Below are 24,213 nucleotides of genomic sequence, written 5' to 3' on the forward strand. Positions count from 1 at the left end.
TGAGTGAGTGAGTGAGTGAGTGAGTGAGTGAGTGAGTGAGTGAGTGAGTGTGTGTATGTGTGTGTGTGTGTTCACTTTAATTTATGATTTCAATTAATTTCTCTGTGTTGTCATAGCTTAGTGTTAGTAAATATGTGTTGATTTTATTTTTTAATTCATATTTAGATAAATTTATTATATGTAGTTTTTTATTTAATAAATTGTATACTCTGCCAGATCGAAAATCTTTGAGCAAATGTTGTTCTGACTGGAACTGAAATACAGACGGAGTAGTGTCTTCTCTTTTGGTTCGCACTATCGTGGTTTTGTGGAGGTGTTTGAGAGTGCTGATGAAGAGTGACGGCAGAAATGTAAACTTGTCTAACTGTTAATAGCTTCGACTCTTTGTACAGACGTTCGATTGGGAATAATTTGGGTTTAAAAAAGCAGATTTTCAACAACATCCTTTGAGCTCTTTCCAATTTCAGTAATACAGTTTTTGCAGCACCACCCCATGTTCCAATGCAGTATGTTAGTATAGATTGTACAAGAGCCTGATACACCATTATTAGAGTATCCTTGTCTGCCACATGACGTAAGTACTTGAACAAATACGAAAGCTTCCTAACTCTTTGGGATAAGGTAAGAATGTGGTTCTTAAATGTAAGGTTCCTGTCGATGATAACACCAAGGTACTTCACACTGTCAACCCTCTCTATACAGAGGCATTGGCATGGGTGTAAGATATTGAAAATACATTTGTGAGCTGTAAGAGTCATTGAAGGAGGACAATAGTTTTTATTATTTATTGAAAAAGCTATGTACTTTGTTTTGTCAGCATTTAAGGTAAGGGAATTAGCAGCTAGCCAGTGACAAACCGTTGTGAAACCCAACTGTGCCGTTTCAAAGACCTCCTTCCAAGACCTACCATAAAAAGTTAATGCAGTGTCATCAGCATAAGATGATATTCTACAGTTCTTGATCTTCATATTACATAATTGGTTGATGTAACAAAGGAAAAGAGTAGGACCAAGTATGCTACACTGAGGCACCCCACAAGTTACCGGTAGCTCATCACTAGTATTGTCTCCAATCCTCACGCTTTGGGTTCTGCTACTAAGGTAACTAGATAACAGAGTGAGAGGTGTGCCTCTAATACCTAGCTCCTGTAGTTTGGATAGGAGCAGAGGAACCGAAACAGTATCAAATGCCCTGGCAAGATCCATAAAGACAGTTAGACATTTAAAGTTCTCATCCACTTTCCCAACCACGTATTCAGTAAAATCCCGAATAGCGTCATCAGTGGAACGGCCGGTACGAAATCCGTACTGGGTGTCAGCAAGTATTCCGCATTGCTCAAGGTACTTTCTCAATCTAATGTTAATGATACGCTCAAAGATCTTAGATAGATGGTCAGCATTGAAATTGGTCGATAATTAGACATACTAGCCTTGTCACCCGCCTTGTGGATGGGAATTACAATAGATCTTTTAAGGGCTTTGGGAAAAATACCATACTGCATACATCGGTTAAGAAGATCCGTAATGACGGGAGTGACAAGGCCAGAGATCTTTCTTATGACGTTGGCGTAGATCATATCCCAACCTGGGGAGCAATCACTTTTTAAGCCTAAGATGATACTTTCCACCTCCTCACAATCAGTTGGTAAGAGAACGAATGAATTTAGATGGCAGGTGTAATTACCATGAACATAGCTACTGACTGGGAAAGGCGGTATATTAGTAGGGATATTCCTAGCAAGAGTTTCTCCGACTGTGGAAAAGAACTCATTTATTTTATTTAAAGAAGAAGACTGTCGCCACATACCAGCTCCTGTGGAATAGAATTTTGCCTACTAGTATTTGTCACCGATTTTATGGTCTGCCAAAGCTTTTTAGAATTATTTCTTGCTTTATGCAATTGATCACGTTCGTACTTATATTTCAGTTTCCTTAGTAATCCATTGCAAAAATTACGATATCTTCTATATGTAGTCCCTAGTGTTTCATTGTCCGGTGTCGATCTCAATTTCATGTGCATGCTGTCCCTATTCCTTATACAGCGTAACAGTCCAGTCGTTATCCACGGTTTGATTATAACTTTACTTCTAGGGGTCTTAACAATAAAAGAATTTTTAATTATTAGGTTTGATATTTTGTCTACTAAAAGATTCATGGCTACTTCTACATTTGACTCTCCGTAAACTTCCTCAAAAGTTTCTTCACTGCACAGAGCTGTAATCAATTCTACATTCGTTTTACGATAGCACTTACTGGGACGGGATGTTTTGGACCCATAGTTACTTGGCTTGCCTAGAAAACATAAAACAGCCTGATGATCCGTGATGGAGGTACCTAGTGTGAAGATATAAACCGGTTGCTTTGTTCGTAATATTACATGATCTAGGCAGTTGTTTAGTCGCGTAGGTGTATAACTACCTGGTAAGAGGCCATGATATGATAATGTATCTAGGTACGTAGATATTACTGGACTGTCACCGAGTAGGTTAATATTAATATCTCCCACCAATAAAACATTTTTATAACTTGAAAAAGTAGACAGCAAATCGTGTAATGAATGCAGAAAATTATCCAAGTTACAGAAACTGGGGGGTCTATAAATCACGACCACAATCGAATTTACGTCTATCTTTATGGTTAGGCAGTTAGCATCCATAAAAACAGGCTCTTGTACTTCGCAAACCAAGTGGTTTCCTATATACACTACAAGCCCATAACCTAAGAACTCGATTTATATTTTATACATAAATAATTAAAATTTAGCGAGTTCATTACTTTTATGACAGATTTTACATCACTTTTCACAATGTATTTAAGGTCGCACGTCAATCGCGCTTTCTAACCGATTAAACATTGCGTGAAAAAGTCAGAAATATTATATCTAATTTCGCCATGTTGCAATTTTGATAGTTTATATTTTGTAAGCCATTAAACTTGAAATCTATTAGTATTAAGAGAATTGCGTCTTATGTTTGTAAACCTTTAGTATTTTGGTTTTAAAATAGCATTACTAAGAAAACTATCAAAGACTGTAAAGTATTTAAAAACTGTCTACATTCTACAAACGGTCTTGTAGCATTCTAGAAGGATTATTGTATTATGTATTACTTGATAAAATCTATATCTTGAGGGAAATTGATCTCTTAAAATATTCAATCGAATTAAATTCTATTAGATATTTTGTAGTATATGTATATTTAGATATGAGTGTGCTGCTTGGGCGCTACCTTTATTCCTTCATAAATTGAAAATAGGAGTATTCTACTTTATTTTCAAATTGGGATTTAAAAGTTTAGAGTCTGTCATGATGTAGTATAAAACGTATCTAATTTGTTTTAGAGAATTGTTGAAGAAGTACCAAATAGGCCTGCTGCCTCCAGTACAAAGGGACATATTCTTTGATCCTCGGTAATCTATGCCTATGAAATGATTATCAACTATTAAGTATAACACGCAGGCGTGTACAGAGGGTAGACGTGCGTCCGTAATAGTAAAAATATCATACGAAAAATAAATAATATACGGGGTGATTTTTTATCACTAGCCAAATTATAATATTATGATCTTTGATGAAAATATAACATACGTATGTTTGTATTTTAGTATCACCCAGTACTAAAATCTTAAAATATGAACTTACCCAAAAAACGGCCACAATTTTAGGCATACTACACACCCCAGCCGATGCACCTGTAACATTTCCCCGCAGCGGCATGTGCTAATTATGCTAAATTTAAAACTTAATAACTTTTATCATAATATCATAACATATTACCTCACACAATTGTTTAAAAAAAAGAAATGCATAAATAACATCTGCATTACGTATTTGTTTTTCACGACCTAGGAAGGAAATTAAAATAACCCGTTCGACTTATTTTGATTTCTAGACCACAACAGTTAGAACTAACTTATTTTCGACACTTGAGACACGTGAGACAAAAGTATAATTTGACGACCTCGACGGCCGAACGGTTAAAATCGTTTGAAGATTGAGTGTCCTTGCGTTTTCCACTTCCAGATTGCAAGGGCGTGTTGTATTGTTTTATTGACTTTATCGATTATTATTTTGGACAAATAATTTTAATATGAAAATTTTGGAGTCTTTGAATGATACGTAATGCGTACAAAAAATTTGACTACTCATAAAACAGTCACCCTGTATGTATGTTCACGTTTCCGATAACGATGAATTTAGCCCTTGGGTGATATGTTATTAAGAATTCGTTAATTTCAAATACTTCTTATACATATAAAATAGACACTTTACTTTGTGATATAAGTACCTACAAGACAGACGAGAACAGTTGACTGATAGAAAATTTACGAATCCGTACTTTCAGGTAAGTACGGTTCAGGCAAGCAATTGACTACAATTTTACTTAATTAATGCAGAATCTAAATTAGAGAGTGGATAAATCGTTTATCCACTTTCTAATTGGGGAAATGCCCGTGTTATTATTTGTCAAGGAATTCCACAAAGAGGAAGCAAAGCGGTCCGTGTAACTATCTACAACGTGAGTGTTAATCCTCACCCAAGTCTAGTTTCTTCATCCTGGAGATTTCGAGCAGTTGCTTATCACACTTACACTACCTATCCGAATCTATTTGTCCCATTGACCTACCAATAAATGGACGTCGGGTTCGCGCTAAAAAGTGTCCGCACCTATAGGGCGTTAAAATCGCATACAGAGCGTCATTCGAGCAACAGTCTTCGTTTGTTCGACTGACAACGCGGTTGTCAATCATGCAGTACCAATAATAATAACTTGTAAAAATTACTGCAGTAAAGTGTAAAAACAGGATTTTGTATCATATTGTCAGTAAACAAATATATTGTGTTATCATAGTTCTCATTTAAAAGTGTTATTTTGTACACTTTTATAGTATTTGATTTAGTTTATATATAAATGAATCGTGAGTATAAATTACAAAAGCACACAAAATAATCAAATACCTAACTGTCCTTCTTCTACACATTGCATGCGCAAAAGATGGAAAGATACCCATTACGTCAATTTCAGAAGCTTATATAAACTTCTTGGTCATTTTCAATTGTTCGAACCACAAGCGATTGAAATATTTAGAACAAAGAAACTATAGAGTCGCTTTGATTTCAATCTTATTTTTTAAATGATTTTTTATTAAACGTTAGCAATAAGTAACAAAATATTGTTGTACTCGTTTTACGCCTTGGGATTACCTATCAGTCAGAAACTTCATTTGCCCGAAATAACGTTAGCTCGAATTTTCATAATGTCAAATGTATTTTTTTAGAAAGATTACAAAACAAAAGCTAAGTTTGCCTTAGTGAAAAGTATCAAAATTACTCGAAAGCGTAATGGTTTTATTATAAATCAGTTTTCGGAATTACGGATATTTGAGTTTACGTTTAGTTGGAATATCGGTACATTTCTTATAGTACACGCTTATTTTCACATTTGTAGTAATATTGGTATGTATGTATCTGCCCAACTCTTTATTCTTTCTCTAAGTGAATTTCTTCAAAATTCGACATAATAATATACATAACAATTAATTAATAATAGGGGTTAAAGTATGAAATTGCCGATTTGTGCTGAAAATCTAAATTGTTTATTTTTTAAATTTTTAACAAATTTATTTAATCAAAATAGTTGCCATTATTATCTATACATTGCTGCCATCTAATGGGAAGGTTATTAATGCCTTTGCGATAGAACTCCGACGATCTAGACTGCACAAACTGTGTGAAAGCATTTTGTACTGCCTCCTGGGAAGAAAACTTCTTGTCACGTAGATAATTGTCCAAATCACGAAAAAAATGGTAGTCCGTTGGAGCAAGGTCTGGTGAATACGGAGGATGACGAATGGTTTCTAACTGCAGTTCCTGAAGGGTCAAAATGGTTTCTCGTGCTGTGTGAGATCTCGCGTTGTCGTGGAGCAATAATGGTGAAGATCGATTCATGAGTCGGGGCTGTTTTACTGCTAGTTTTGTCAACATGGTTCGGAGTTCGGCACAATAGACATCTGCCGTTATTGCTTGACCAGATCGGAGAAAACTATAGTGAATAACACCATGCTGAGACCACCAAACAGTTACCATTACCTTTTTATTGGTAAGTTTTGCTTTAGGACACTGTTGTGGCATTTGACCTGGGGTCAGCCATTGCATTTTTCTTTTCCGGTTATCATAAAGAATCCACTTTTCATCACATGTTACAATTCGATCCAATATTCCTTCATTTCTGTACCGGTTCAACAAGGCAACACAAGTTTCAACACGCGTTTCTTTCTGCAGATCAGTCAAATCATGAGGCACCCATTTTTCGTATTTTTTTATTTTATTGATTTGACGCAAGTGAGTCAATATTGTGGGTAAGGTAACGTTAAACCATGCCGCTAATTCCTGGGTAGTTTGACTAGGATCGGCTTCCACTATCTCTCTTAATTCATCGTTATTCACCTGTGTGGGCGGTCTTCCGCGTGGCTTGTTCTTTAAGTCGAAATTTCCATCACGAAAGCGTTTAAACCAAAATCGCACGGTGCGTTCATTAGTAGACCCCTCTCCAAACGCAGCATTGATATTGCGGGCTGTTTCTGCCGCGTTAGTTCCGCGTCGGAACTCGTATTCAAAAATCACTCGAATTTTCGCAGTATCCATCTTTCTTGTCTAAATTGAATAACAAAAACAATTGAAAGTCGATATTCAAATGTTTCAAATTAAAAAAAAAAAAATCACAGAAACCATTTGAAAAAAGTTTCATTCGAAAACCTCAAACCATGAAGATTCTATGAAAATTCAAAGAACCTATTGCAATAAAACGGCAATTTCATACTTTAACCCCTAATATTTAGGATAAAGGCTACTCCATTACTCTTGTGTTCAAGTAATTTGCAGTCGAAGCTAAATAAGGTGCATTTTGTTAAGTTTCCAGTAGAAGCTGAATATGGTGTTTTCGGGCCCTTAAATTGTTGCAACCAAAATTAGGCAGTACTGCAATGATGTTACAATTTAAATTAAATGTTTTAGTTTTTTATATTTCGTTACATGTCACTACGTTTGTATAGGTCAACTTCGGACATTTTTTTCGTGGTTTTTGTATTAGACCCGACCTCCATTTGTTGGTAGGTCAATGGTTTGTCCTTATTGTTAAATACGAAACTTTGTGCCAGTGCTTGATGTGCTTCAGCTTATATCTACCAGAGCTGTATTGCTAATAAGCTCTTTGTCAAGCTTCTGCACGAGTCCAAGACTAGCTGATATTTTGGCACCAGATACACCTCAAAGTTGGCAGTGGTATTCACGTATCCTGCACATGTATGACCTTATATACATAGTTTTCTACTAAAATGTTAATATTAAACAACATGGGATTTCATTTGCAGTAAGTAATATTAAAAAAAATACAATACAATTGAGCTCAATAAATAAGTTGAGTAAATGTTGTATGAAGTAAAAAATTTGAAGTATTCTATTTCCTTAATGGCGGCCACTAGTCTTGGGCCAGTGTCAGTTTCGATTAATGTTGTCAGTTAATATTATTCAATAACGTCAACGTTTCGGTAGCAGCAAGGTATTTATTTTTAGATGAATGGTAGGTAGATAGCAATAAACGGGAAGGGGTAATAAATGGGTTCCACGCTGCTTTTGCTAAAATAGATATAAAAAAAAGGTAGATAGCACAGACATAAATATCTATATGTCTGTGGTAGATAGTTACATCTTGTTTAATAATAGTAGATTGTACAACAAGTGCATAAAACGCGTCATTTTACCCGAGACGAGAACTTAAGTCGAGGGTAAAATGAATTTTTTGAACGAGTTATACACTTTGCTTTTCACTTCGATTGTGAGGAAATTAAACAGCAATATCACAAATAAACGATTATTTTCTACACGTGACTCAGGTCGGACTACATAATGCTCTGCTTATATATATTTATATATATTTTACAAGCTTTTATTTTTTATATATTTCTATTTCTTATAACTTATTAGAATTACTATTGCCTACTTTTTAAATTTTGTAATATAACACGGATTAAAAAATAAAAGTAAAACTTTATTTTATAAAGTTATAGTGTGCGTGGCTGTTGGCGCAGGCGTCATTGCCTCGGTCTTAAACGACGATTTTATTTTATGCATTAGAGCATAACATCCTATTTTATGCAGCCTACACGTAGCATAAATACGAACTTTAAGAGCATGAGAAGTAAAAAATCTTTTTTTAAAGGATCTAACAACAGTGTGTTTAGAGAGGCCTTTTTCTGTATGTATCTTTTTATTCCAAAAGCAAATCTAAAACTCATGTGTAGCAAACGTGCATAGATATGGAAAAAATAGTTTTTGACGTTTGCATAAATTTTTTTTTTAATTTTGTCCGGATAGAGTGAAATAAATATTCTAAACTAAAACTAAAACCAATGTAAAAAATAGCACACTTAGTCCAAAAGTACTGTTTAAATTGCACCAAGATCTTTTACTGAGCTCTAGCTTGACTTCAGTGAGTTTCAGAATATTTGTTTTAATTTTTTTCCTGCGAAATTTCGCAATTTTTGGAAGAGATATTTACATCATTATAGTGGGCTCGTATTCTTCATTACTTACCTCACAAAATAAAACCGAATCCAAATCTCATGGGGTCTAGAAGTTGTAACCAGTTTTAGTTACATCCGGGTTTTCGTCGTTAAGGTTGTCACTTTTCAGACGGTAAAAACAACCAAGTGTATCTTGTAATATAAATTAAATTAAGACTTATTTAATTCTGGTAACACGTATTGTTATGTATGGGTATGGGAAGGGGTCCCGCACTGCTTTTGCTAAAACCCCATGTCGTTGCATTATCGACTTAAGGCCAGCAGAAGCTGGTCCCTTCCGCTTGGGAATGTCCTTTTAGGCCCCGGCCAGAGGATTTAATAATGCTAGGGAGGCATGAGGGCGTCAATCTTCATGATGGTCAGCATTAGGGTTGGTTATTATAATAGCAATACTTGAAGCTGCGAATACCGCCGCTGTCGAGGTCTTTCATCTTCGAGAAATGAATGTATTACATCAGTTCGTAAGGTGAAGTTTAAAAAAAATAACTTAACGTTTGGACATGTTTAAAATACTTAAGAAAAGAAAGAAATATCTGTTAATATATATTAAGTGACCGTTTTAAAACAATTTTTGACTATTTTAATCATTATGATATCTCCATGTTCAAAAAAAATTTCGCGCCTGGTCTTTCAACAACGTTTTTATGGAAGTGCAAGACCAAGGAACAGAAAGAACAAGGCAAGGAAATACCTGACTAAAAAGACAATCAGGAATTAGGTGAGCTAAATAATTATTAGAGGATACCTCAAAGTGACTCCTGATTCAATTCAGTGCATAAAAAGGGGTAGGTATCTGCATTTTTAAATTTAAGTATACGCCAATAAAGAAGTACTATCGCGTTGATAGCTCGAAGTGCGTTAGAAAATGCCTTGGTTATAAAAGTCAAAACTTCATTGAAAGAAGAAGAAGTAAAAGAACAGGTGTTTTGTACGTGTTTAGAAAAAGAAAATGCGCATATGACGGTTCCAAAAAATAATAGTATATTTTTTTATTACTATCAAATAATCAATTTAAAGAATGTTTCTAAAAAAACAGTCGCATAAAAATTAAATAAATGAGGATGTACGCAGATAATATAGATAGAGGCCCGAAACGTCGGTTTATTTGAAGAAAACAAATATACGCGATTTAAATCCGGAAAAATAGTTTCATTTGCTAGGTACTCTGAATCTAACGAAGTTATGAACTTGGTAAAAGGTGTTAGAAATGAAATATAGCCCCGGCTACAGATGTCGCTATTCATTGTATTTAAATTTTTATAGAATTGATATTCAATTATTTTTTATGTGAAATTACTCCACTAGTTTGTTATAATTATTAATGGGCTGGTAGCTGTAAAGGTATGTAACTGGGTGACAAAATACTTGGATTTTTCATAGATGGCGCTAAAAAGTCGTTGAAAAACCAAATACAAAAACACGACAACAAGCACATAGAGAAATACGTGAGGTCCGCTAGTTCGTTCCGTGGCTTAGTTGGTATAGTGTCTGCCACGGTATGCTAGAAGACGTCGGTTCGAATCCGGCCAGATCGAAGGAATTTTTTCTGAGTGTTCGATCTTTGTATTAATAATAATTGTGACGATCGGAAGGTGTTAGCAATACGGTGGTGGGTAGTTTACTTACGTTTTGAATAAACCAGTCTGTCGTTAGCTCGAGCCTTTCATTGACGTTCCAGTGGCGTCGAGCACGGGATAATTTTTTTTTGGTTTTTCTCTTTTTCTTGTTATACCAAATTGCGTGTAAAGTGTTAAAAATAATATTAAAAAATGGCGATAGGAAAGTTAGAAGCGTTTAACTTAGGTTCGAAACAGTGGCATATATATACCTAAACAGTATATTCGTCGCGGTAACCAGTACATTGTACTCAACGAAATTGACAAGTTGAAGGAGCCATTATTAATATCCGTTGTCTGTGAACCCACGTACGTGTTAAAGTGTGATTTGTGTTCACCAAGCTTTTCAGAGGACAAAAAATACGAAGAGCTAGTTCAATTAGTGACCGAACATTAAGAACCACAACGGTCTGAGATTGCCGAGCGTCATGCGTTCAGACAACGCCGGCAGCATTCGGACGAATCTCTCACGAAATACCTACAGGTGTTGAAACACCTCGCGTCTACCTGTAACTTCGGAAAGTGCAAAAATTGTTCTACACTTGAGGAGAATTGAGGGGCCAGTTCGTATCGGGTCTAGCGAGTGACGTCATGCGATCCAGAATATTCGCTGAAAAGAAAATCAAGTTTAAGGAGGCAGTGGAGCTGGCTTTGGCTTTGGAGGCCGCGGAGAAACATGCAGAAGTAAGCGGCACTGCGGGAGCAACAGCGGCGACGGACTCGGGGGGCCGAGGCGCGGCGGACGCGGGCGGGCCGGGCGCGGGCTGCGGCAAGCCGAACAGCGCGGACCGGTGTCGGTTTAAAAATTACAGTTGCGACGAGTGCGGCCATAAAGGGCACTTCAAAGTGTATGGTGGCGGTCGGCACAATTTTGTAAGTGAAGAGTCGGATGACGGTATGTTCAACATCGAAGTTGCAGCCCATGGTAACAAACCTTATTTTGTTAAATTGACTGTAGACAGTATAGCGACTGAGTGCAAAATGGACACGGAGAGCTGAATTTCGGCTATCAGTGAAGAGATGAACTTACGCAGGGTTCCTCATAAGAAAATAATGATAGATAATTTAATGTTACGTTGCTACTCAGGAACACGAATCGAGTCCCTTGGTTACATTGAGGTGGATGTACGTCTCGGCGACGTATTTAGAGAGTCATTACAGTTGTATGTAATTCGAGGCGGAGCACGGCCTTTACCAGGAAGGGAATGGATGCGCGCTTTTAAAATTACACAAATAAACCTCAATGAAATCACGGAGAATGAATTCGTGAACAAATTGTGTGCGGAATTTCCAGAAGTATTTAGTCATAAATGATTGACTTAAATGATTGATGATAATTGACTTAAATGTATCGAATGTTATTATATAAATTTTACTAGAAAGCGAAATATTTTCAATTATATTTATAAAATTAAAAATTGTAATCTTGCTAGGAACGCCTTTGGATCTGATTTGGGTGTAATTCATGACAGTAAGTTATTGTTTGACCAGCATATTTCTTACATATATGATAAAGCTTACAAAGCTTTAGGATTCATCATTCGTACATCAGAGCGGTTTAAAAATATGAAAACCCTGAAAATCCTTTACTGCACTTTTGTTCGTAGCCATCTTGAGTATGCATCCCAAATTTGGAATCCTAGCTATGATACTTACTCTAACAAAATTGAAAAATTACAGAAGAAATTTACTAGATTTTAAAATTACAAATTTAAATTGCCCCAATTGGAATATGTATATCGTTGTAGAAAACTTCATCTGTTACCTTTACACCTGCGAAGAAATATAGCCGATGCCTGTTTTTTGTTGAACATCGCACAGAGTAAGATTGACTGTCCTGAGCTCCTTAGTAACATTTTACTCAAAGTTCCAGTTAGAGCATTTCGAAAGCATAATTTGCTCCATGTTCCGGTTGGTCGTACCAATTTTAGAGGTAATAGTTATCTGCCAAGATCATTAACATTATTTAACCAGCTCAATGATGACGGTCGCATAGACCTTTTCTGTAATAGCGTTATAAATGTAAAAGCTATTATGATTGATAACTTCTTATCAAATGACTTATAAGGTGATTGTTGTGTTTTCATAATTAGATGTATCATTGTAATTTTAAGCTTGTGTTATTGTAAGATTATTTTCTTAAGTTCAAATGTGGAAGCTTTTAATTGGCATCTGTTTGATCATACTTAAATCTATATTGTAAAAGTAGCTGTAAGCTCTATAATAAAATAAAATAAATAAAATTGGTACTTGTGAGCGACCGATCCGACTACAGCTGACAGATAACGAACCGGTTTACGTGCGAGCGCGACCGTTAAATTGCACTTCTTTATTCTAATAAACGTACGCACGTATTTGGTTTACAATTCTGAATAATGTACTACATAGCCAATTACAAAGTTTGTCAGATTACAATTAATTACAGAACAGAAATAGAGACAAAATGTAATTTAATTTGCTTGAAAATTATTCTGCCATATTTCATTACTGTGACAACTGCGCTCCGATTGGCTAGCCCGAATTCGAAACAATTGACGGGTGTCGTCAACTATTTCACTTCAAATCGACCAGTTAACTTGAGCTTTGCTATAATGGACGTAAATTGCAAAATTTCATGTTAAACATTGAATTACCGATGAAATGTGATTCCGTTTGTTTTGTAATTAGATGTTTTGCTGTTTTTCCTACACCACCGAATAGAACATCACGGCATTGTTACAGATTTTATCTTTGTTACAATAAATAGAAAATATTTTTTAGAATATACACAGGTCAGTAGTTGGCCTGTCTATGTTCTACGCCGATCAAATTATGCCTGCCGGTAACAAAAATAAAGACTATCTCGAATGAGCACCGGGCCGGAGGAGGTAACGCACGATCCTAGTGACCTGGGGGTCAATGATCATGATGAATCAAGAGGCTGAAGGAAACACTTTTGACGCGTTCAGTGGTGGGGACGATGGGCCTAGCCCTCTTTCGAGACGGTACCGGAGGTGCACGTGTCTTGTTCGGAGCATTCGCCTGAAAATATGACAAAACCAGTCGCAGGACAGGCGTTTCCAACGTCCCCGCCAGCGGGCGGACTGCTCGGGCACTGCGTGCATTAAATCGAGCAAGGCGCAATTTGATGCATTCTGTAGAATAAGTGTTTGTCGTTAATGATGTATCATCCTATTTACCGGGGAGAAGATGTGACGATCGGAAGATGTTAGCAATACGGTAGTGGGTAGTTTACTTACGTTTTGAATAAACTCAATAAAAATTTAAATACTATGAAATATTGTTTTATTTTTTCTCGTCAAGGACTAATAGAAGAAAACAAAGTCGGGCATGCTGGTTTGTGAGTGACTGGTGCCCGAGATAGGTTATTAAAAACCTGTGTTACAGGTCACGAGGCTTCCAATCTGCAGATGAGCTACAATGTTCTGGCATGGTTAGAGGTGCAACGTAAGAAGTAGGTACATACTTTCGAACGATGTATACCATTTTTATACAATGATTTTAAATATTAGTGTAGGATATTTTTTTTCACATTATCGGGATAAAATTTATGCAAATTTCGGAAAAAACATCTACACCTACATGCACATTTACCACTCGGGAGTTCTGCTCTGACGTTTAAAATAGTTAGATCTATAAGTTTTTGAATGTATTTTGGAATAAAAAGCTCATGTTCGAAAAAAGGTGTCTCTAAAATACTGTGCTACGGGCGGTTCTAAATGAAAATAAGATTTTTTTCACATTAAAATTGCAGAACACAGTCGTCATCGCAATGGACAGATTGGGTCTGTTGTCATGGACCTACACGAACTGCCGAACCGGAAAGGTTAATTTGTTTATTTTTCACTTTATTTTGTTATTTCTGGTCAAATAACAATAGATCAGCTTTATATAATTACTTAGTACCTACTTCTATTTGGAAAATTAATAAATTATAGCCTAAATGGGTACGTCAATCTCTAAATTATAAAGTTGTGCAGGTATGCCGCAATAGTAATGCGGTCTAGCCATGGCTAGTCCACCAATTTATAGAGACAGTACACAATTTGGATTGCAATAATTGCACGAGTGTCCAATAACCCATTATCGTTAATAAAAAAATAAAATAAAGAGTAATTTTCAATCAACAGCCTATTTTTTAGGCGTTAGGTTTCAAAGATTCCATTTAAAAAAAATAAATTATAACTTTATACGGCGCATATTTCGTGGAGTACTTAGTTTCAGATAGTAGTTAAAAATTGAACTTTCGTTATTTCCATGTAAAATGTATAACCTCGCAACTATTATATAGTTTCGAGCCAAGCGGCAATGTTAAACTTCCGGACACATAATTCGACCCACCTCGCATTTTTGCCTTAAAGGGCTACAAATGTAGTGTTATCGTCGAAGTAAAAGTTTTCCTCCGGTTTCGCAAATCCAAATTTCCAACAAGGATTTATGGAAAAGATGGTTAGTAAACTCGTTTCAAAATTGCTTAATAGTTTTTGATCTATCAAATAATAATATACGTGAGGTGGCTCGGATTATGTGTCCGGGATTGTATTTTAAATTTGGCTGGTGACTAAAAAGTCACATTGTTGTTATATTAAGTCATTACTTATTTGAACATAATAGTACATCTACTAATCATAAACGTTCTCTAGCAGCTTCAGCATACTGCACACCTATATTCATGATTTGAAATACCAATGGAATGTATTAATTTTTTTCAATCAATTCGGTACGGCCAGGGTTTTTGAAACCGCGAACTTATACCATATCTAAATTGTTCTAAACGAATCCCTCACGAATCTATAATCGGGAGTGTTTCTTTGAAGAGGTTCATTCATCAATTTTGCTACACGCTATCCAGGAATAAACAGTATTCGGTCTCATGTTATACATATTTTATATTGTAATCAAAGTATTCACACAACACGAGCCATCGATATACGATTTTTTGCTGGATGAGATTGTAAAAACGTCTGCCTTGTAGACAGACGCGCAGACGCGCGCTCTATCTATCAAAAAACAGTCAGATGCAGGACCGAGGCCTGTGAATATTATACGTTGTTGCAATACGATTCCGGAGCATATATTAAGATTACCATTTCCTAAGTTTAAAACTTACATCAAAGGTATTTTAATTGAAAAGTCATATTACAAAATTGAAGACTACGTGTTAGATAAAGTTATATGGAAAGACAACATGAATCTAGATGCCCCACACAAATATGATTTAAAATATAGCATTTCAGTTTATTTGAAAAGAGCAATCCCTAGGGATTCTTGCTCGTTCTTCTCAGGGAGGTTAGCGTAGTGATCGAGCAGTAGCTAAAAAAATGACGATTTGAAGTGTAAAAATTTTACCTATATGGAGTAAGTGATTATTTGACTTTGAACTTTACGGCGAAACGGCCGAACACCAGTGCACTGATAGTTTTAATGATTTCGCTAGAAAGTATTCATCAAGCAATCATTAAGCGTCTTTGTGTTGCAGCTAAAGCCGTGTTTATAAATAATAAAATTTAAGAACAGCGCGAATGTAGGTAGTAGTAAGTAGCGAGACTGAAAGGAAATGACAAAATTGTAGACATTCCAATTTCAACTATTTACCAAATTGTTATATTCGTCTCCAACCACCGTTTAACATTTACTAAAAGAAAGTACGAGTTAGTCTAACTAATTTACTGTATATATTTCTAAACGATATTATTAATGCCTTTAAATCGTTATACTTTAAAAATAACTTTTACTGATCTTGATGGTCTTTCTGTCAAAGTATTAAAAAGTAGGTATTTAACGAGTAAAAAAAATGTGTTTTTAACAAATGAGTGATGATGTGTTTCCTGGCCTTATGAAGCAAAGCAAAGTTATTGAATTTTTAAAATCTGGATCTAGTTACTCAGAGTAATTCAGACCAGACTAATTTCAGACCTATTTTAATATTACCATATCTCAGTCATCATTCACCCATACGACGCCCACTGCTGGGCATATGCCTCCCCCAACGATCTCCACGACGATCGCTCCTGCGCTGCCCGCATCCATCGGCTTCCCACGACCTTTACCAGATCGTCGGTCCACCTAGTGGGGGGCCTACCCACTGAGCGTCGTCCGGTGCGCGGTCGCCATTGAAGAACCTTTCCGCCCCAACGGCCATCGGTTCTCCTAGCTATGTGCCCCGCCCACTGCCACTTCAGCTGAGCAATTCTTCGAGCTATGTCGGCTACCTTGGTTCTCCTACGGATTTCCTCGTTTCTGATTCTATCACGTAGGAAAATACACAGCATCGCTCTCTCCATTACCCGATGAATGACCTTGAGCCTTCTTATGAGGCCCATAGTGAAGGACCACGTTTCTGATCCATATGTGATCACTGGCAATACACACTGGTCAAAGACTTTCGTCTTGAGACACTGAGGTAATTTGGACGCAAAGACTTTTTGTAGTGTCCCGAACGCTGCCCATCCGAGATGGATTCGACGAGAGATCTCTTTCTCAAAGTTGGACTTACCTAACTGGACTGTCTGCCCCATGAATACATAATGGTCAACAACTTCAAGTGTAATGCTCCCAATTTTAACAGGAGCGGGTACAACATGGCCATTCGACATGATCTTCGTCTTGTCCATGTTCATCTTAAAACCCATTCTTTGGGAAACACTACTGAGATCTTCGAGCATTGTGTTCAGGTCTCCCAAGGTCTCAGCCATAAGAACTACACCATCGGTAAATCGAAGGTGTGTTAGGTACTCGCCATTGATGTTGATGCCAAGTCCTTTCCAGAAGCTTGAAAATGTCCTCCAACACAGCAGTGAACAGTTTCGGAGATATCACATCTCCCTGTCTCACGCCTCGTTGCAGTTGGACAGGATTAGAGCTCTGATCCCGCAATCGGACTTACATAGTGGAGTTTTTGTATAAGTACCTTAACATCTCGATATACCTATAGTCTACTTGGCACCTTTGGAGAGACTGCAGCACCGCCCAGGTCTCGATCGAATCAAAAGCCATCTCATAGTCCACAAACGCTAAGTAAAGTGGCCGGTTATACTCCTCGGTCTTCTATATAACCTGCCGCAACGTATGGATGTGGTCTATGTTACTAAAACCCTTGCGGAAACTGGCTTGTTCGGGAGGTTGGAAGTAGTCGAACCTGCGAGCGAGACGATTCGTGATAACTCTCGAAAACAACTTATAGATATGGCTCAGAAGCGAGATTGACCGATAGTTCTTCAAGAGTGTTTTATCACCCTTTTTGAAGAACAGGACGACATGCCTTCGACGTTTGTCCTTTGACGATGACAGAATTGAAGAGCTTCTGAAGGACTTTAAGTACCGGCTTGCCGCCCGCTCTCAGAAGTTCTGTTGTGATTCCATCATCACCCGCCGCTTTGTTGTTCTTGAGTTGTTTGAGGGCGGGTTGGTGATCGCAGTTCTAGCCAAGATGGGTAGAAGACGCTGCTGCCCGTCTTCTTCTGGCAATGTTCCTTAAGTCGCCTTTTACGACAGCCACAGGATGAGAAGGGGGGGTGGTGCTATTCTAGGTGGGCACCACACGGCAAATATCATATCTCAGTAAAATATTTGAAAAAAAATGTTCAATAATTATGAAGTTTAATGAATATCACAATGTTTTACTATCATGTTCTCAATTATTTTTCCTCTGGTCAGGAAACTTCGCCATTACGGTGTGGCGGGCTGTGACCTCGACCTCCTTAAATCGTGTTTGAATGTAGGGTATACAGAGGGTCGATGTCAACGGTACTGCATCATCAGTGTTTGCAAATTGCATGGGCATCCTTCAAGGTTCAATTCTAGTCCATTTTTATTTTTAGTTTATATTAATGACTTACCTGATCTCGTGGACGGTATAAACAATGCTTCTATAATAAGATTCCGGTTGATATTTAAAATTTGCCTTTCACGGGGTTTAAAAGTGTAGTGAAACAAAAAGGATACAGCCGATTAGCTTTTACAAGTTGTCACGACCTAGGTAGTATATTTATTGACAAACAGCAAACTGCTCTGTCTCTTGTTCATTCTTCTTAGGAGAATTTGCCTTATAAATGAGCAGCGGAGTTTATTCAATGATGATTCCAGTGTACTTTGCTTACATAACAAATAAAGGTTATATGACTTTAAAAAGCTGATCGTACAGAACTGCACAATGGTGGGTACTGGCGACACATCATCACGTCATATGTGAGTCGGTAGACTGTGGTATGTAGTTATAAAGTTGGTGAAATTACAGGCACATGGGACTTGTCCACTTATGTTGCAGGGTGACGGGCGCAGTGGCAATGCCCTTCAGATCTTTGCGATCTAAAGCTCTGAGTGGCACTGCAACTGTTATGGTGTGCAGCTTATCATCAGGCGCAAGACTTGTTCGTCCCGTCACTGAATATTATAAAAAAAAGTCTGTGACTCCTTCTCGAATTCTGCACTCCATACCAACAACTCGCACTTTGAAAAATGCAGAGGTAGGTCTAGGGAGTGAGATAACGCTTCGAAAATACTCAAAATAGACTTTTCTTTTTATTTGAAGATCCAGACCAGCACCCGCAAGGTAACACTGCACAATTTCCTACTTCTTTGGTAAGGTAGGTACATTGTAAGTAACGCATTGATTATAATTGTGCAAAACCGCGTATGCGGCATTGGTAACAGGCGCGTATCTACACAAAATAAATAATTTAGACAGTGTAAACACCTACAACTGGATACTTAAGTAGAAAAAAATGTATATTGTTTTAATAGATACATAAAAAATACCGAAATTTTGCCTATATAAAGCTATATAAAGCTACACGTACCTGCAGATGAATATTTTGGTAGAAATTGATTGGAACTATCCGTAAGCGCCACACACATCCAATTTTTCATACATTTCGAGATAAAAAAGTAACGTTCGTACTTCTCCATACCAACAAAACAAGCTGTTGATATATCTATGATGACATTCCGGATAGCTTTCGTTCTTATGTTTCAGAAATAAAAAATAATTTAAGTTTTTTGGATGGAGAAATATAGGTACATACATATATTTTTTTATCTGGAAACAGGAAAAGTAATGTGTGGCGCTTACTGTATAGTTCCAATCATCCTTTTCTAAGAAGAAAATGTTCGTCCTGCTACTGTTGCAGTTTTACGAGTAAAGGCGCGACAAAATTTTTGTTTTTTTGACCTCGGATGCAAAAAGAGGATTTATAAGTTTGCAGCCATTGTTTGCGTATGTTTGTGGAATCGTAGCTCCTAAACAGATGGCCTGATCTCAAAGTCGTATTTTTATTTGAATACTAATTTAATTGAAATGGTCCTAGTAATGTTTCATTACCCCAGTTCAGCTGTTTAAAGATCGTCACCTGTTTTCCAAGTTAGTCTAGGGATCTCAGGTTATAAAATGAATATTTATTTTACTTCCACTTGATCGACCGACTAGAATATTGATATTCTTCGAGAATTCGATGTCATTACAATAATATGGTAACATATATTATTTTGATGCTACAACTAGGATAGTCTACTCAACTCCTCAATCGTGTTTGAAGGTTTGACCTCATGAAATTGGTCTCGACGAGTTGTCTTGGGGAAGTACAGATGGAGACTTTTGGAGTATATCTTTTATGGCTGGGTTATTTTTAATTTTAACTTAATTCGGTATCAAAAGGTTTAATGCGAAGATTTTCTATGTGAAACGCGCTTAAAATATTCTACCTGCATTTCTGTCTGCAGTACCAGCAGCATCCGACGTCTCGGCTACTTACAGCAGAACTATCGTGTTTGGGCTCATGCAATTGAATTTTAAGTTTTACTTTTAATGTGTAAATTAAATTCTAATAAACAATTATTAATTGTAGTGTAATTAAGGGCCGTATTCTAGAAGTCTACTCAATGCTCAAGTCAGGATCTGAGTTCGATTTCAAGCACTGGAAATACGACTTTAATGGCAGGGACTTGAGTATGATTTCGAGTGCTTTAAACCATACTCAAATCCTGACTTGAGCATTGAGTAGAGTTCTAGAATACGACACTTAGACAGTATTATTACCATAAGTCGAAAATTAAATAGAAACTACAGTACATAGTGTTTATAAGAAATACAAAATTTAATTAATTGTTATTTACAGCGTTTGGTTTCCACAAACGATTTTGGGCAGAAATGGGTTAAGTGGGCGCTTTGAATAAAAACGTGGTTCCACTGCCCAACTCTGTGTCTGACGACAGATACGCGGACTTGTTATTCATCGATTTCTGGCTTTCTGTTAGTCGCTCGCTACTGGCGTTAAGAAGGCGGGTCCTAATCATATAACTATGTGCAGTGGCATTCAAAACTCAATTTGGCTACTTATGTCAAATACGCGGAATTATCCAATGCTAGTTACGCGTATGCACTATCCCCGGCGATTTGTAATAATAGTTATCAATGGTCACTATAGGTGTTCCAAATGAGTAGATAAATGTCTACATAATTATGGACACATGGAGTGGCATGGAATGATTAAAACCACCAAATATCATATAATAATTTTATTATTATTATATCTGCATTAGGTAAAAAACAAACAAACAATTTTTACATTGGTGAAATGTTACTTATTGTAGCCGCCAGACCCAAGTACAATTCAAAAGTGAACGTCCTTTTTACCTTTGTTAATTAGTACAAAAGTTCGTTAAATATGTGGCAGTGATGGAATAGCATGTAATGTGGTGTTAGTTGATTTGTTCAAAATAGAACCCTGGCCTACGTAATGCGCCCTCGACGAGCGTTTAGATGCTGCTTCGAAAATTACATTCAATTAAGATTGAAAAATTCTGTTGCGTTCGCAACACTTATCTACTTATTACATTTTTTCCCCTTGTTGGCTCTCTTACAATTACTTTAAAATCAGCTTCATGTCCGCTTCCTATGTGAATAGCTTATCTGACGATGCAGTAAAACTATCTCCGGAAATCATATGCCGGAAATGCGGAATTCGTAAAAAATATTCTAAAGAATAACTCCTGGATCTATACATACACATGTACTCAATTCCGATCATTTATTATAAATATAATATTTTATTAATTGTAATATTTAACCCGAAATTTTGGTTCCTTCACAAAAAAAAAATTTACTCGCTTTTGATCCAAAAAAACAATTAATTTCTAATGAGTAGCTCGCGAAAACCTAAGAAGGCGACATAATATGAGTAATGAGGAAGGTACTATAACAATACCGAACGGTGCGGCACAACACTCAGTTTATTTATGCTATTGTTGCATAATGAGAGTTCTTATAGTCGAGCAATTTGCCGAGTAATAGGTACGAGATTTTAAGACCTAATAATGTAATGATTGCATCCGATACTTTTACTACGAGGAAATAAAATAATGAAACACAACCAATATTTCTGCCTTCCGCTACCTAAAATGTCACTTAGCCACAAGATATTTTTTTGAGAACTCATAAAAACCATTACATATCTCAGCTATGCATCGTTGGGGTAAGTTTCGATAAGTCGAACACGTTAACGAATTTTGACTGTTTTTAAAAGAGAATTTTGTGCTCTATGTTTTGCTTTAAAACGGTTATTTGACCATTTGCCTGTTAGCCGCGTTTTATATACTCTGTTGACAATCCATAACAACAAACCCGAAACAAACAAACTGAACTTCGACACACGCTACTCTAACTATATGTTACGTCGACATGACTTTACTCAGATACTATGATACTTCCACAACACAGATGACATGCTTCTTAAAACAATCTTTAATTAGGAAAAAAAACAATATTTCTACTCTACTGAAATTGCTTAAAGTTAAACCCGGACAAATCTAAATTTATTATTCTGGGATGTAGGAAGCAAGTTGCTAAAGCGGAAATTTCGGGGTGCTAATGGATTCCGAACTAAGTTTTGAGAAGCACATTCAGAAGATAGTAAGTAACTGCTTCTATCGCTTAAAAGTACTTTACACATTAGGCAGGTTTTCTAAGCATTGAACTCCGTATTAATCTTGTAGAGTCTCTGGTCCAAATTCAATTATGCAGACGCCGTATGTGGTCCACGACTCCAAGCTAAAACCAAAAGCCTAGTGTACTCCGTACAGAATGCCTGTACCTGATTTTGTTTCGATGTACCTCCTAGAGGTCATGCTCCATTTACACCAGCCTTTCCCAAAGTGGGCGATAAAGCCCCCTTGTGGGCGCTGCAGGTCTAAACGGACGGAGGATGGGAAAGGGAAAGGGGAAAGAGACCCAGAAAAAAAATGAAGGCGTTGTGTACAGGGAGATTTGTAATTTCATCTAGAAAGAATCTTAGACACCGACTGAGCTCTCGACTCTCGACTGCAACTTGTGAACATCAACTAATATTAATTAAGAGATTGCTCAAACTAACTCCTTTCGATATTTATCTCGGTGTAGTTCATATATCGGTCCTGTTTTATTGAATAAATAAAATAAAACTCGTGTCAATCGGTCGCTCCGTTTCGAAATGAAAGTAGACACAAACAAACAAATAAAAAGGCAACAGACACAGTTTCGCATTTTAATAGTTATTAGTATTCCTAGATAAGTAATTTTTATAAAATATATTAAGTGCGCATTAGACCTCCATCTCACTTGACGGAAAGTGACGATGAGGTCGACGATGGAGCAGGCACACCTAAATAATGCCTATTCACTCTCGCCTTGAAAAGACCCAAGTTATAACGTTCAGGGAACAAGTCTACAGGCAGGGAATACCACTCCATAGCCGTTCGCCATATAAATATGGAAGCGTAACGCTTCGTGCGAATCTTTGGAATATCCACAACAAGGTATGGCGCAACACGGCATATTTCGTGGAGCATTCAAAGCGGTGAATTTGATAAGGAAATGGGAAAAAAAACGATTCAAAAGTAGTTTTTATTGTGCGATGGTATTTTTTTACTTGTACTTTGAGAGGGAACTGGCTATGGATGGCGCCCCCGTGTTGCCTTCCCTCTAAACATTATAATTGTACTAATAAAGCAGAAATATTTTTTATCGATTTGTTGTTTGTTGCACATTAGAAATGAAATTTTATTTTTAATTTAAATAATACAATTAACAAATATAACGCGCTTTAAATCTGAAAAAAAAAAATTAGAAATTTTTATTATTTTGTTTACGACTTTGAATTATTTCATGTAATATTATTTTATAGCACAAAAAGCATTTTGGAATTCGCTTCAAATTCACTGTAGCAAGTATCGACGCGTATTGAGGAAGCGTTCGCGGAATCTTGCCGTAGGTATATTGCAAGATCGTGCAACGCGTGGCTCGCCCACGCGGCGCGCCGCCGTTCTATCTACATTTATTTCTGTGATACTAACCGTGACATTATTTCATTTGTACCTCTTTTTCCAGCTCTTTTAACTATTGGTGGCTGCTCGCTTTGATTGTTGTCTTGGGCGGCGCGTTCGTAGCTAAACAGAAGATGTCGTAACAAACTTCGCAATAAGGCAAGATTGAGTTAGTTAGTAAAATAAAGTAAAAATACATATATAGAAAAATAAATTGTACAAAAATGTTCAATGTAAAAAGATAAAAAATAAATATTATATTATGTAAGTACATAAATATCTATTTAATTAAATATTTTACGATTGGAACTAAAATAATAGAGCAGTGTAGGGTGTGCGTTCTATGCAATCATAGATAGAAATCCTATTTTCAGTATAAATTCATCAAATTCAATGAAACTTTGCAGGAATTGTCTATTACAAAGTGACCAACCGACTAGTGTCGCTGTTCGTGTCTGTGTCCTGTTAAATTGCAAAATTCCTAAATGACATGGCCACAAGAACTCGTAGTTGGTAATAACAACGAGTAATTTTATGTAATTTTCTGAAGACTTTAAAGCATTATCAATACATTTTGAAAAACCTTCATAATATAATATAGTAGATTGATACCCGAGACGAGTATATCCGAGTGGATACTTAAGTCGAGGGTAAAATGGGTTTTATGAACGAGTTATACACTCTGCTTTTCACTTCGATTGCGAGGAAATTAAATGAATAATAAA

General features: G+C 36.6%; 1 protein-coding gene across 1 annotated transcript in view; it reads left to right on the forward strand.

Annotated features, from left to right (window-relative positions):
- The window catches only part of LOC113225627 (cytochrome b5-like), a 28,077-nt gene extending 4,420 nt beyond the window's left edge, over positions 1 to 23,657 (forward strand). Inside the window, exons 3-6 of the mRNA XM_026457986.1 lie at positions 3,339 to 3,407; positions 13,950 to 14,021; positions 18,726 to 18,746; positions 23,553 to 23,657. Of these exons, the coding sequence (XP_026313771.1) occupies positions 3,339 to 3,407; positions 13,950 to 14,021; positions 18,726 to 18,746; positions 23,553 to 23,631 (241 nt within the window). The 3' untranslated portion in view covers positions 23,632 to 23,657. The remainder of the gene's footprint in view (positions 1 to 3,338; positions 3,408 to 13,949; positions 14,022 to 18,725; positions 18,747 to 23,552) is intronic.
- Positions 23,658 to 24,213: the final 556 nt, after the last annotated feature.

The sequence above is a fragment of the Hyposmocoma kahamanoa genome, unplaced genomic scaffold, assembly GCF_003589595.1.
Source record: "Hyposmocoma kahamanoa isolate Upper Pololo Valley unplaced genomic scaffold, ASM358959v1 168, whole genome shotgun sequence".
NCBI lineage: Eukaryota > Metazoa > Arthropoda > Insecta > Lepidoptera > Cosmopterigidae > Hyposmocoma > Hyposmocoma kahamanoa.